At 35.9% G+C, this 11458-nt stretch overlaps 1 protein-coding gene across 1 annotated transcript; it reads left to right on the top strand.

Moving 5' to 3' along the window:
- The first annotated feature begins 241 nt into the window (after positions 1–241).
- LOC136822363 (RNA-binding protein 25-like) lies at positions 242–11193 on the top strand. Its single transcript, XM_067078600.1, has 16 exons — positions 242–320; positions 585–668; positions 1129–1186; positions 2947–3038; positions 3327–3452; positions 3888–4082; positions 4531–4587; positions 5157–5425; positions 5752–5983; positions 6255–6418; positions 6841–7051; positions 7239–7304; positions 7944–8378; positions 9124–9222; positions 9799–9846; positions 10854–11193. Exons 1-16 carry the CDS (start codon positions 297–299, stop codon positions 10944–10946), a joined length of 2253 nt encoding a protein of 750 aa, XP_066934701.1. The 5' UTR covers positions 242–296; the 3' UTR covers positions 10947–11193.
- Positions 11194–11458: the final 265 nt, after the last annotated feature.

The following is an 11458-nucleotide window of genomic DNA, read 5'->3' as shown; positions in this document are numbered from 1 at the left end:
TCCTGGGGTCGAAAGCTGGGTGGTACCCTACATTATACTGTACACCTAGTACCCCAGGTAGGAGACCTTGTTCGCCTGGTACAAGCAAACTTTAGAAAAATACTTGGAAAACTTTAGAAAAATACTTGGAAAACAGACACGTTTTTGCCTCTGTTTTGATAGCAATTATTTTTTTTGGCAAAAATACTTATGGTGGTATAGTATCATGAATAGAAGGATTGATTTTTTAAACACATTCATTCATAGACTTCATTATAAGTCAAATATAAAAATAACTTGTTCAGGTTTTTTGTGACATGGTTATATCCAGTGGAATGCCGGTAAGTCTTTAAAAATTTACTTAAAATTGTTCATTTGAAGCCTAATCGTACTAGGCTTTTAAAGGGGCGATTGAGAACAAGGGGTTGGTGCCAAAAATAAAATATATTTTAAGGTCACTAAAATTTACAATTTCTGCAATTTCATATCCAAGCTTTCCAACAAACTTTAAACATTAGTACCTTGGTGCAGCTTGGTGAAACAAAAAACTTTTTCTGGAAGAGTTTATTCTCACATTCTTTTTTCTTATCCATTGAACTATTTAGGGACCAAGACCAGAGATCACCACAGTTTTTGTAGGTAACATAACAGATAAAGCTTCTGATACATTGATAAGACAAATTCTAATGGTAAGTGCTGGTTTGTTGCAATAAATACTGATTATGCGAATTGTTTTTCTCTTTCTTTTGTTGAATATCTTATCATTTTTATCAGTTTACTATTCTCTGTAAACCAATAAGCCATATGTAGTTTATTGATAGATTCTCTCTAATGTTCTTTAAAATGATCAAAAATCTTACACAAAAAGTCTTAACGAAATCATGTATTGACCTTTCAAATAAAATGGTAGAATTTTGCATTAGAAAAGGTCTTGGGTGATTGGATGGAGTTGTCCAGAACAAGAACAGTTTCTAGTTAACCGATTAAATGGTAATCGTTATTTGATTTTTGTCCTCTAACAAACACCATCAAAGGCCAAACAAAATTCTAATGTCATGTTCGACTATTTCTTTTCATTCTCTTGTTATGAGAAGTTTTGTTTGGCCTTTTTTGCTTCAACCATGTTATACTTTACCTTTTTACTTTTAGAAATGTGGTTCTATAGTCAGTTGGAAAAGAGTTCAAGGAGCCTCAGGCAGACTTCAAGGTAAATTGCATGGCTGATTAACGGTTTCTTAGTTTCACACAAATTGGGAAGAAGTATACACCATGTCATACACGATTCTAACAACACGACTAAAAACTTCTCAAAACAGAGCTGGGCATCCTCTGTAAGGAGATAGAAGTCACCAATATTGAGTGAGAGGGATCTCTGATCGGTTCGGAAGGGTTGGGTTTACTATTTTTGAAAATTACACTAATAATCTTACACACAAAAAGCTGTGTTAAAATTTATTCCGTTTCAGATGAATTTTGTCTCAGTGAAGTATTAAGAGGCTTTTCATTTTCAAAATTCAGCATAATTCACCAAAGTTTCAAGAATTTGTGCTTACTTGCTGTGTAAAATCCATTTTATGTCGCAGAAGAAAACCTTGCTTTGATCACAGAAAAAAAGGTTAAACAGGCTTAGAATTTAGGACTATGACATCACAACAGATTTTTTAAGAAAAGTACAGTATGTGGCCCCCAAAACGGCGATCAAATTTAAAATTTCTCTCAAAGCTAGAGGAAAAGAGGTTTTACAAGAATTTTTCTTGCATACAAAACTTTAACATCTCTACTTTATTTCCCGACAGCTATTTTTCAAAATTTTCAATTTCAACAATATTTTTCAATCGCTTAAAGATAGGTAGCTTTTTTCTAATGGCCCCCAAAACGGAGGTTTGCAATTTTAACGATTTCTCGAGATATCTTTAAGATATTGATACAAAATTTTGACCATAGTTTTGGAATGTGATTTAGAGGGTTTTGGGCATAAATTTGTTTGATAAAATTTTTACAGTACACCCCTGGTTGTCAAAATGCAGGTTTGGGGCCCCCAAAACGGAGGTGTAGTTAAAATCAAAATATTAAGCCCAGTGGTAATAGGAGGAAAAACTATGAACATATTTGTGTTTACCCTTAAATTTACGACCCGATAAATGTAAAATTTATGATTTTTATGAAATATTTCAAGATTTTCGATATTGCAAAGTCCAAACTGAAAATTTAGAAATTTTCAAAATGACAATTTAGATTTAACAACGTCTTAATCAAGTTTCTGAAAATCAATGTCTTTTGAAAATAGTTCCATTCATGTATGGAAAAAGCTGTGAAAATTTGAGAAGAAAAGCTTAACTGAAACTGAAAATATTAAGCTTTAAAGGTATTTTTCTCCTATATTTTGCAAAAAAGTGACAGAATTTGCCATTTTTGCTGATTCAGCGAAAATTTTTACATATAATGTTAATTTTTTGTTATAAGCTATTAACTCAACCTGATAGGAATGGAATTCCAAGATCTTTTGATGTTTCTCATATTTAGAATTTTCGGTTTTATCAATGCTGATTCTAGGGTCCCAAAATACTGGTTGGCCTTTAAGATGCTATATCTTTTACCCATCCTCTAAAGTCACAGATGTATCTGCATTTTCTGAACGGCATTAGGTGTAGAAAGTTTCCTATACCCCATTTTCATAACTTATTTTCAATATCCAAGGAGCTAGAGTGAGTTATATGCAATTTTTATCTAATTTGGGTGTTAAAATATCTCCTTCATACGTAAATATGTTATTTTGAATCTGTCTCAAACCATCAAAAACATGCTCATTTTTTAGTATAACCATCATTCTTTCTAAATAAACAAAAATCGTTTAATTCTGATAAATCTACAAGTCAGAATCCTCATTTTAATGACAACCTCCGTTTTGGGGGCCGTCTCCGTTTTGGGGGCCATATACTGTAATGTACTTTTCTACTTCCTTTCCAGGCTTTGGATTTTGTGAGTATTCTGACCCAGAAGCAGCCTTGCGAGCCATGAGATTGTTGAGTGGGTTTCAAGTTGCTGACAAAAAGCTTTTGGTAAGGTATCTCAAAAATAAGAGCCAATAAAAGTCTCTTAAAATTTCTATGTAACAATCTTTTCAATAACTGCACTTCTGATCTCCCCATAACTTTCACATTAGATCTAGTTGGTAAAGAACTTTTTCTATTTCTCAAAGGCGATTCGACTACATGGGCTTAGAGGGAATGATGTAAAGTGCTCAGTGGTAATGATGTAAAGTGCTCAGTGGTAGCAGCTGCTCAAAAGCTTGAGCGGCTATTTAGTTTTAGTTTTCTCTAACTTCTTTTTGATTTGATTTTTTCCAGGTCAAAGTTGACTCGAAAACGCGTGAACAATTGGATAAGTACAAAGAACAAAAGAAGATTGAAAAAGAGGTTCTTGTGGGACATGCTTTGGAAGATTTCGACATTGAAAAAGATGCTAGTACTAAGGTATTGTTGTAAACTAATCACGAATGATCCATTGTTCTAAGGTGCTGTCTAATCATGCCTAAGAAATCTTTTGTAGCACTAGCTATTAGTAGGATGACGCCGATTAGCATATTATTTTACTGATTTTATTGATATCACCATGCATGGAAGCACCATGAAACTCTTGAGGTTGAAACCAGAATAGGCCATGTCACAGTCGCAAAGCGTAATGGGTAACCAGGATCACTGCGAGCTAATGATAACTTACTATTTGTCCAAAGTTTTGAAGATTTTTGCGTCTAGCCAACATAAAGTCGTTATCGGGACGCAATCAGTCTTGATTACCCATGATCCATTTCGACTTTGAAATGGCCTATTTAAGTCAACACTTGCTTTAAAGTCGTTGTTAGAAATCGTCATAAAATGTTTGAGTGATTATCATATTTTGGCTTTCAGGAAACTGACAGTGGTCTCATGAAAGAGATAGATCGATTAATACGAAACCATGCTTCTGAAATTGACAGTCAAGTTCTTCACAACTACCGTAAGACACACAGTGGCAATACTGAAAATCTTCAAGGACTGGACATGAATGACGACACAAAAAGCCTGGTGGCTAAAGAAATTCGTGGCTTCAGAGAAACCTATAAGGTAGTTAGTTTGATAAAGCATTCAATGAGATTTGACAAACTTCTACTTGATTTAACATCGGTTGAAGAACAAAATAAGCGCTACTTCTTTGCTCACAAAAACTGCCACCACGGTGCATAGTGATGACACTCGAACTCCTTGGGAGTACACTACTTACATTGTGTCTTTCGCGAGCGTAGAAAGGAATGAGTGCCATCACACACCGTAATGTCTGGTATCACCCACACCCTTGTATTAAGCTTATGGTCCCCAATTCCCCTCACATGGTATGGGTTGACCCGGGCGAAGGTAAGTAATTTTTTTGAAAATTCCGATTTTTAGGTTACCACAGCAATGCTGGGTGTTGCTTCTAGAAGTGACACTGGGGAATTCTGCTTTTTTGTTCTCTCCCAAAGCCAATAATATTTAGCCTCGTATAACTTTGATTATGTTTTTGTATTCGCTTCAGGATGACAAGAAAAAGGAACGTGACCGAAGTAGAGAGAAGAGTCGAGATCGAGACAGAGTAAGATTTTCAATTTCTCCAAAATATTCGTTGAAATATTCGTTGTTAAAAAAACAAATCGGCACTACATAAGCGATGTTCCATCACTTCTTTTGGACGAATTTTTACCAAAAACGTATTTAGTTAAACACTATTCGTAGGGGCACCAATTTTTGTCAGAATGTGCTTTGGTAATCACTATCAGTGCACTTTTTTTGGCTGGGTTTGAATCAAGTAACGTCTCAAATATTTTATGATGGCATAGTGTCTTTTATGTGCAAGATATAATTCTTACTCAAGACCAGGCTGCAAGTCAAGAGTTGTTAATTCAAAATTTAGCATGAGAACTAAGCATCTTTCCTGTGACTAGTCAAATTAAATTGGATTCAATCCTGGCATGGCCAGTATAATATCCTAACTCGTATTTTAACTTGATAAATATAAACGTTTTTTTGTTCACATAAGCAGACGTAAGTCATCTTTTAGATAGTTTGAACCTTAGGGAGCTTTTTTATTTTTTCCGTCCCGGTTCCCTAATAACTTCAGTAAAAGTCAACCTTGATATTTAAATACATTTTAAAATCCTTTAGGATGACAGACCGAAAGACAAAGATCGCAAGGATAGAGATCGTGACAGAAGTCGAGAGAAAAGTCGAGATCGTGATCGGGAAAGAGAAAAGGAAAGGGAAAAAGATCGTGAACGAGAAAAAGACCGAGAACGCGAAAAAGACCGAGAAAGAGAAAAAGACCGAGAACGAGAACGACGGGACAGGGATCGAGATGCGGAAAAAGAGAAACGAGATCGTGAAAAGGAACGCGAAAGAGAAAGAGAAAGGGAGAAAGAACGTGAACGAGAAAAGTAAAACTTCACATATTTCCAACCTTTTTATGTACCATTGCACTGTATTGTGTTTTTATTATCAGCCAGCTATCTATCAATAATGCAACCATGTTTCACAGAGTATTCGTGGCCTGTCAACATTTCTAGCACAAAATAAGAAAGCGACACAATTTTGATTAATTGATTGTGTTTTTTTTATTCTTAACTCTTTTGTTGTCTTGTTGTTTATAAATAACATTGATACGTACATACATACATACATTGATTACCTTTTTATTTATTTCTCCATTTTCTCCTACGGAGTAATGGTTTTATAACCTACCCATCCTCTTCTTTTGTTTCAGGGAACGGGAAAGAGATCGCGAACAACGAGACCGTGAAAGGAGACGACGTGAGCGCGAGGAACGTGACGAACGGGATGTACGTGACCGTGACAGACGTCGCGAGGGTAGCGGAACTCCGAGTCGCTCTCGCCGTTCGAGATCACCGCGCGAACGAGGGGATGAGGACGACGATGCACTGGACAGCAAGAGAATGGAGAGAATAAGAAGAGACAAAGAAAATTTCTACATGGAGGTACGTATTGAGTTGATTGAGTCGGTACTGATAGAAATATTTAAAAGGGTGATACTTCTTTTGGCAAACTCTCTTTTCAATTTCTTAAGCAGCTTTTCCATCCATTTTCCAATCAATTATAAAATTCCCTTGAAATGACTATTTTCTCATTGTTTTTTATAAATCAGAAATATTCTCTGGAATTTTCGATTTCATAAAGTTTCCTTCTTTGTAAAAATAAGCTTACATTTTCCACCTTATCTTTTTCATTTGACCTCTTCTTCTTCGATAGAAACTAAAAGAATGGGAGGCGAGAGAACGTAAAAAGATTCGAGATTACGAAAAGATAGCGGAGAAAGACTCACGTAAAAACAAAGACGAAGACGAAGAGAAATTTCGCTTACGAGAATTCCTGGAGGACTATGATGATGATCGCGATGATTTCAAATTTTACAAGTACGTTCACTTTAGAAAATATCAGGAAATAATTAACTATCTTTACTATAATAACATGTTAGTTATTATTTCTCAATCCTGGAACTCGTTCGAATCTTTCTCGAGTATTTTTAAATACCACTTCTTTCTTTGTTTAAATCTACGGAACCGAATTACTCGGTCGTAAGTCTATTGTATTATTGCTGTGTTGAATTCAGGTCGTACCCACTTTCTTTTCTATGGTTACCGTTTGAGTTCTTTCGGGAATTTATGAGGATTCTTGAGGTCGGTGTCCATTCAAAATCTAACGCGCTAGGCAGTACAGTCGACTTGCGAGAAAGCCAAAAAGCTTCTGTTTAAACTCTTTCCGCAGTCCTTTCACAACCAAATTTTAAATACAATCGATTCCATTCTTACTTTTCTTATCTTTTTTACAATTACAGAAGTAACGCTCTTGCACGTCGTATGCGCGACCGCGAGCTGGAAATCCAATCAGACGCGCGCGACAAACAACGTGAAATGGAGGAAATCGAAGAAATCCTACGGAAACAAATGGCCGGTGAAAGTGTGGAACCAAAAACGAAACGCCACCCTGTGACCGGTGCGACAAGCGGTTTCATGCCACACCACAACCATCAAAACATCGAAAGCGAGGTCTGTATTTTGTCTTAATTGACAAACACACAATGTTTTTCAAGTCTTTGGTTTTCTCTTTTGTTGCGTTTTTGATAATTTTTCTCTCAATAATTCGCTTGCCAATTTGAACTTGAACTTGAACTCAATTTGTTATCACATTGTAAATGTTTCTACTTTATTTTTGTGCGATTTTTGTTTTTTCTAGTACTCAAGAGAAGGATCGGAACCTTTGAATCCTAACATGCGTCCTGCTGGTTTTTCTGCAATACAGGTAATTTATCATGATTTATATTGGATTACGTAATCATGGCAAATAAGAATTCGTCACGGAGGTTACCATTTATGATCTTATTGGTTGGTGTTCTTAAGCCTCGACTTCTAGCTGAGCTAGAATCTGCTGTGTGTTTTTCCAAAACTTTTGGTCTGCCTGGAAACTTCAAAAATTGTCGAATTCAAATGAAACTGAAATCTTGCACACTGGTTCCTTGGATGAATCTTGAGGTGCTTTTCTCGTTTCTTTTAAGAATTTTGAATTTTGGTGCATGTGGACGTGTTTTCGTCAAAACGATGTGAAGGATTTAGGGAAGCCTTACATTTGTTAACAGGAACCTCACCAAAAACCGGCATTTTTCATTTCCTTGCCGCATATTAATAAAAGCCGTGACTTCTAGAATAGGCTATACAATCGTACAGATTTTGCTGAAGATTTTTGCACGCTTGCTTGTTCTTAATATCAGTCGTAACATCCTGTTTTTCATGTATTTTTCAAATTTTGATTTTTTTGGGGTCCTTGAGACAATTTTCTCAACAATGCAACGATTGATTCTCCGTATAGTTAGAATTGGAAAACCGCTGAGGTTCAGCCCTTATAATTCAAGCAAAAATTATTTTGATGTATCTTTTTCTTTAGAGCGAGGATAACTCTCCGGCCGACGATACTCGAAGTCCTTCGCCGATGGAACGTCAAGATTCATTCTCTTCCGTCACCAACACAACAACGACGGCGTCAATGAACCAACGTGACGGTAGTATGTCGCCGTCAAACGCTTCTACGAAGAAATTTGGTTTCGGTATGAAAATCGGCACTAACGTTTCGAACAAAAATAAACTCGGCACCATCTTCAATGCGAACGACGATGACACGAACGTTGTCGACGACGGACCGAAAAAGAAATTGTCGCGACTTGACGACGAATCGTCGACGAAAGAAACGAATGGTGATTCGGGAACCAAGGAACCGAGTGTTGACGAGAAACGAAAAATGATCAAGAATTTGATCGAGAAAATTCCAACGGTGAAGGAAGAGCTCTTCAAATATACTTTGAAATGGGATATCGTTGACGAGGTAATATTGTACATATTATACACCTGTATTTCCTGATTCTGGTTTTGTGAGGGCACAGTTGACGCTTAATTCTCTAGAGCAGTTGAATTTTCATCAAATACTTTGATAACAGCGCTCCGCAAGCCATGCGTCATAATTATTACTTTTTACTTTTTTGACATTAGTACGGGTTGCAATCCCACAAATCAATGCGGCTCAATTAAAGATACGTGCAAGTTGTTATATATATTTTGTGAAATGATGCAATTAACGTGCCAAAGAGATTAACGCAAAGGTCGATGGAATTGGAACTCGTACAAACACATACTCGTACAAATACATAGAGAGTAATAATTATGTCAAAAATAAAATATATTTTTAAATTCAGCGCGGTGCGGTATTGGGTAGATTTTCGCTGGATTCGCAAAAAATATTACGAGATTTCGAGATTTATATTTGCAAATCAGCTTTTTGGAAACAAAATTTAATTTCGTAAATCACCCATAAATTAGTTGAAAATTAAAATTATTAAAAAGGTAATACATTTGACGCTCTTTATTGCGACGTTCTACTATTTGATAGGCTCCCTTATTCGATAAAATTGGTAGACTAGGCTACCAGTATACCTTAAGTGGATTAATTTCCGTGTGGACTGTTTTTTCGTGAAAACGCCCAAAATTCGCGACAATTGCGAAAATAAACCCACTCGAAATTTAATCTTTAAGTTAGTTTTGGATAGAAAGATTTTACCTTCTTTAATTTTAAGGCGTTAGTGGACAAGCGAATCAAACCATGGGTTAATAAGAAAATTTTCGAATATATTGGCGAAGAAGAACAGACCCTTGTTGAATTCATTTGCAGCAAGGTAAGTCTTTCATAATAAGAAATGATCTCATTTTTGTGAATTTTTAGTCTCAACAGATTTGTCGAGGATATCCATTTTTCAAGTTTTACAGTTTCCTGGATGTCTGGCTTAAAAATGAAGACCCTTCGGTTATCCGAACTGAAAAAGGGGGTAAAACGGATGAGGATATGCATGCATTTTGTTCTGTACCCCCTTGATATAATCTCCCTCTTATAAGGTCCTACCTTCTGGATATCCAAATAGCATTGAACTGTTTCTGGAAAAGCCTATTCACGAACCTCAAGAGTAACAGATATTCGCATCCCAAATATCATATTTAGCTCCTTTAAACCAGAAAAAAAAATTTAACATGGGGGCTGGAGGATATAACATTTTTTGTGCACGGACATTGACTTTTGACCCCCCCCCTCCAAACAGAGCAAAGTCCCTCCCTCGGACAAGGCAAATTTTGTAGATTTTTCACTACTCCCGGACACTACATCCCTCAACCCCATGTACGGACTTTTTCTGGAAGAGCCCTTTCTTTTATGGTCACTATGTACAAATTAAAAAATAATGTTTTTTTCTTGTCATCAGGTTTTGAGCAAGTGCAATGCCAAGGATATACTAGAAGACGTGGCGATGGTATGTCTAATTTTTATTCGTATGATTTGTTGCTAACCAATTTCCTGTATGATTACTATGCTTGCCTAATAGGGCGTGTCTTGGAACAGTCATCTCAGTGTTTGATAGAGTTTGTTGCAGCTTGGTGTTGTGTTGTTTAACCGTTGGATTTGGAGCTGAGGATCCTACACAAACTTTATGAAACGTATGAATGAACAACTGAATTTCTTCTACACTTGAGCAAATTTAACCTTCTAATAAAGTTAAATAAATTAAAATCCCTTCTTTGCATAAAACTTTCCAAATGAATTTATTGAAGTCTCAAAGTGTTTTGTTTTTGTGTTTTCAAAGTGTCTTTGTAAGATTATGTGCTGTAGTAAGGTATGGCTACCAATGCACACGTTTTTCATTTCATTTTCCTTTTTTACTCTAAAAACCCCCTTTTTTTAACAAAATTTAAGAATAGCTCCAGAAATAAAATGCTGTTCTATACATACTAAACAGGACAGCTCTTAGGAAGGTGATTAAATACATTGTGGAAGCTCTAAGATTTTTGATTGTGGAATATGTTGAAATTGGTGAAAGTTTTGCGCTGGATCCTGTCTTGGACATTGAAGAAGTAGAGAGAGAGGGAGAAAGTTTTTGTGCTCTATCATGCACAATACCTACAGGTTTGATCGTTTGGCAAGTAAAGTCACTAATCAATGTTCTCTTTTTTTCAGGGCTTCTATCATAGCATTATAATTTATAGTTTAGAATTTGATTACATTTTCTGACACGACGACGAAGTATTTTTTATCTGGTGATCATTGCTTTGTCATCAATTTAATGATAAATTTTAGGACATACATATTTCACTGCTTTAGCTTAATTTTACTCACTGGCTTTCTACAAATGTTTCTAGAAAGAGTCCATCTACTGTAACGGATTCAGCTATGATGCATAATAGGTCTCGAGATTTTTTCTTTTTTTTCATTGGCCTCTTTAAATCAGTGATTAATTTCGGATTCTTTGAATTGCTTTGTCAGGTATTGGACGACGAGTCAGAGGTATTTGTAGTTAAAATGTGGCGTTTATTGATCTACGAAACTGAAGCCAAGAAGCTGGGGTTGGTAAAGTAAAAGAACGTGTCAGAATGATTGATCGAGAGCAACGCAAGCGACTGACCGTTGATTATGACAGTGCTTGGTGAGCTTTGGCAATTGAAGCTAAAAACGTCACAGTGCGGAGCAAGCTGTATAAATATGGAAAGGGACACTGTATTATCAGAGTATTCAAACGAAATTGACATAATTTATGTTAAGGTTTTTAAGCATGATCGTGGCCGAAATATTCAAACAATGAAACCTTTTAAACCGGTTCAATTTACATTTGTGTGCTATCAATACAAGTTCTTCTATTATTTCCCTCTTCATTTGACTTAGACGCATCCCCTCTGATATGTTTTGATATAGGGGATTCGCATCGTGTATAAAAGGGCCGTCCGAGAGTTACCCCCGTTTTTGTGTTTTTGAGTTTTAAAAACTTGATTAGCTTGATTAGTAAGTTTTACATGAGAGACCTTCAAGTTTCATTAAATTTGAATTTAGAATTTGAATGGCGAGAGGGTAATACAATCATTGTCTTAACCTTT

This window comes from Clytia hemisphaerica, unplaced genomic scaffold (assembly GCF_902728285.1).
Source record: "Clytia hemisphaerica strain Z4C2 unplaced genomic scaffold, Clytia hemisphaerica genome assembly, whole genome shotgun sequence".
In the NCBI taxonomy this organism is placed as follows: Eukaryota; Metazoa; Cnidaria; class Hydrozoa; order Leptothecata; family Clytiidae; genus Clytia; species Clytia hemisphaerica.
Note: the sequence above shows the minus strand (reverse complement) of the source record. Positions and strands in the feature narration are given on the sequence as shown.